The following is a 4012-nucleotide window of genomic DNA, read 5'->3' as shown; positions in this document are numbered from 1 at the left end:
TTGGTGCACCCCAGCCCCTCTATTCCCTTGCTGCTTCTCTTAACCGCAGCCTCACCCCACCACAGACTCTCCTCTCGACTTATGGGTGCAGCTGTGGTCCCTCAGGGAGAGTTTAGTACCCGAGCTATTTATTAAAACTTTCCCGAGATTCCCTTCTTTTGACCTTCCTGCCCAGCCACCGGGCTGGGGGCAGCGACGTCGTCTCCGCCGCTTGTCGCGCTCTTGTGGAAATTTGCACTGGTTAAAAGAAAAGTCTCCTGGTTTAATCTCCTTTCCATAATTAATTAATTAAGTAGAGCGTCTGGTCGCGGTACACTCGGAAAACAGGGGCAGGCCATGAATTTGCACATCACGTGGTGTCTTACTAAAGATGCACACTTGTGTAACGTGCAAATTTTTGACGATTTGTCAACTTGTAAATTTTGAGTTCTATTCTATCAGTGGGAACTACAATGTTGTAGAGCTGCTATACTCTTCGGAAATATCGAAAGTTTGCGCACCAGTTAACGTATAATTTGACACCACAATGCGTCTGCATTTTCCAGACTTGAACTTATGCATCAATTGACATGCACAATTAAGCACTTGTTTTACTGGTGTACGTCGAAGACTTCGTTCTGTGTACTCCTGTCGTTTATTGTTGCATTTAGTTTTTGATTTGATCACTGGAAAAACATAGATGCTAACTCCTACCTTTGAAAGGCATTAGGCGCTTTCAAAGGCACTAAAACTTTCAAAGGCACAATTTTAGCACATTTTGGCCTGTTTGGTGCCTTTGAGAAGCACTAAACTTAAAATGTATGTAGTGCTCCGGTAAAGGCATGACTATAAGCACACCTTTGTTTTACCAGAGTAGTTAACCGTAAATACTAAATTAATGATAAAACGAATGAAATTCCTCACGAGGTCATCCATGATTGTACCAATACTACTCAAGCTTGCATATAACAGATTTTCTATTAAAAAACGTGTTACCCAGTTCAGAGAGCTCTCGTTAAGGACGGAGCGACTTTAATAACTTTGTGAAACTTCCAGCCGCAACCCTATAGGACAGAATACCGAACGATGGAACTGGCGCGTTCTTTCTTGCAGTATTCCTATTTTAAAACAATGGCTATTTTCTTGAGGGGAAAGGGAAACTTAGAGAAACTCACTTGGTTTAAGGGAAACTCCTCAGATCTCGCCTGAAATTAATTCTGAGGAATCTCAAAAAATGAAGAAAACACACTTTTTTTTAAGAGACTTCTTCAAAATCTTAGGAGATTTTCTCAAACCAAGGGAGTACCTCAAAGTCTTCCGTTATTCCCCGTCAAAAAACAGACATTGCTATGTACCGCGTATAAATAACTGTCGTTTGCAGTTGTGGGTTTTGTAAATTTAAAACGTCGGTGATGGGAAAAATATAACTGTATTATACTAATGAAAAAAAGAAAACATGTCGCTTTTGGAAAATGGTCTTATCCTGTTCGTAAAGAAATCCGTCGATACGGGATGCAATAATGGCGTAACGTCTTTCTCTTCGTGATGGTGCCTGTCGTCCTAAAGGAAAGAAACCCTAAATTTTATGCATCCTTGCAGGTAAAGCCGATACAGTCAATTAATAGTTTTCAGTTAAGTAGTGTAGTAAGAAATCACATAAAATATTGTCGCTAGAATTTACGATTTTGAGACAGGAATGTGGACAAAAATCATGTTTGCAGAAATCTCAACCTGAACTCAGTGCAAGGTACTTACGCATAAATTATGTACGACATTGGTGCTCAGGACAAAATGTTTGAGCAGTGCTAGGGAGCAAGGCATGCTCTAGGGAGCAAGGCATGCTCCATAATTATACTCAAATATAGAGTTTAAAAATAATAAATTTTGGGAATAATTGACGATCCCCGTAGCCGTGCAAACGGCTCCTCGTGGGTCTGCACGTTCAGTCAGCGCCCGTTACCTGCGCTGTCCGCATCCAACATTCTGACGCCGGTCTGCTTCCACCTCAATAAGTCCTGCTCTCCATCACAACGTCACTGCCGCGCTCGCTTGCCACTCGCGAGGCACGTCGCCACGGTCGCGAGTAGGGGGTGGCGAGCGGGACGCGCGCGCTCGCTCGGTGTGTCGGGTCGGCGCGCCGGGACGCTTCTGCTCGCGCCGGCAGCGTTCCCAGCCAGGCCCCCAGCGCGCCGCCACCCCTTCCAGCAGCCATCCCCCCCGGTGAGCCGCCCCCGCGCAGACACGATTCGCACATGCCGGGGGAGCTCGTTCATTGTGTGGTCAAAACAAGCGTTTGGGGGCTGCGCAGATACCACCGCATCACATACCTGGGGTGCATTAGAAAATCGTACCAAGCGACGGAGGAGGAGTCTGGGATGCGTGGAAAACGGTGGTGGGGAAGTTACTGGATGACCGCACATGATTCACTGTAGTGCCCACAGACCCCACGTTGGTCCGTACTTTAAGCCCGTACTCCAGCAGTTACAGGCTGACAGGCTCTCTGATAGATCGAACAGAATTCGGTAGTGGGTATCAAAAATTTGATGTCCGCAACGAAATATTTCCCTCGGTGCATGTGAATGATTTTTGTAAAGCCGTCGTAAACTTGCGGTTGTAATATTAAACAGTGGAACATCGCTAAATCATAGGATTGGAAAGAATACGACATACGTACGATGCGCAATAGACCTCCAATGTTGGCTGTGCAGGTTAGCCGAAAAGCAGATCCCCCAGTGATGACCGTCTCTTCCTAGATCCACGCCTTTTGGCGGAGCCGGCGCAGAACCGCCAGGGTTCCCCGCCTCTTCACAAATCCGTCGACATTTCCTTTCGGTGTCTGAGTTGCAACGAAATATTGTATTGGGCAGTTTTGCTTTTTGCAAACTTGCTAAAAGCAGATGAACTTTACATTCCTTTTGCAAGGCTCCGAAATTCTTCACCATGCAGGTGTTTTAACACTGTTGCAAAAAAGAGCAGTACGTACATTTTAACACTTGACTTTCTGTTGTATTATGTCTTATGTCCCTGTTACTTTCGCCTGCCTCACCCTTCAGCGTGCCATATAAAGTGCCCCTTTGCGACGGCTGGCTTGACTTCGTCGGCAAGCCTAACAGTTGATACCCGAAATGTTTGTGTGAAGGCCACTCTCGAAAGCAGACCACTCTACTTTGAGAAAGGAGCCGCCGCTACAGGGCCCCAATAAACCGAACTGTTGCTTAAACTCGTTCAGCGTGCTTGTTCGGGGAGTTAAAAATTTGTGCCTCTAAATGGATGAGAAATAAATGTTTATTGCCTATCATAAAATGTGCGTTTGCAGCTGGAAAGACATTGAAGAAGATAACTCAATATTGACGCTTGCAACAGGGTTGCGTGTTCAGAGTCCTATGTAAAGGCCACTAAAGTTCCAGATATTGCGCTTTTTCACCTAAAAAAAACAAAAAACAAAACAAACGCGGAGTTAAGTATAGCCAATATACTGTGGAAGTCAGATAAGAGAGCCGTCTAAGTGCTTGTAGAGTTTTGCTGAAATTCTGTTTAACCTCTTAAACACGAATGTGGTGCACAGGACAAGAATATATTTGATTCGCGGAACAGTCTCAATAATTTATTGATTTCATCAATTTCATAAAAGGAATATTTTTGTTTCTTATTCAAAATCAATACATATGCCATCGACATGAGTAGGATACAAATACCATCCTGACGTAGTCAATTGAATTCACTATAAATGTTTGGCTAAATAAATATTTTAAGGCAAGTAGTCCGTCCATCCAAAAGTTAACATGGCTTAACAATTTTAAACGTTTGACGGTGAAATATCGATAAACATCCACCATCGTGAAATATCGTGTTCCAGAATACAAGCCATACAACTGAAGGACGGGCGTTCGAAATGAACTTGATTCCATTCACGGTGGAACACATTCCAATTAGAACACAAGTTCATTCGACGTCTAGAAGGCATAACGGCCTTCTACATGCCAAAGTCACTTAATGTGTTCTAAGACGAACATGTTTAAGCACAAAAGACCGT

At 44.0% G+C, this 4012-nt stretch overlaps 2 protein-coding genes across 2 annotated transcripts in view; one reads left to right on the top strand and one right to left on the bottom strand.

The window, feature by feature from the left end:
- The window catches only part of LOC127752332 (neuropeptide Y receptor type 1-like), a 66214-nt gene extending 64091 nt beyond the window's left edge, over nucleotides 1-2123 (bottom strand). The window contains exon 1 of the mRNA XM_052277362.1: nucleotides 1940-2123. Within this exon, the coding sequence (XP_052133322.1) occupies nucleotides 1940-1961 (22 nt within the window). The 5' untranslated portion in view covers nucleotides 1962-2123. The remainder of the gene's footprint in view (nucleotides 1-1939) is intronic.
- LOC113212691 (larval cuticle protein 1-like) overlaps nucleotides 1-4012 on the top strand; it is a 218453-nt gene that overhangs the window by 85650 nt on the left and 128791 nt on the right. The window lies entirely within an intron of this gene.

Source organism: Frankliniella occidentalis, unplaced genomic scaffold (assembly GCF_000697945.3).
Source record: "Frankliniella occidentalis isolate FOCC.00 unplaced genomic scaffold, Focc_3.1 Scaffold10, whole genome shotgun sequence".
In the NCBI taxonomy this organism is placed as follows: domain Eukaryota; kingdom Metazoa; phylum Arthropoda; class Insecta; order Thysanoptera; family Thripidae; genus Frankliniella; species Frankliniella occidentalis.
This window is presented reverse-complemented; position numbering and strand designations above follow the sequence as displayed.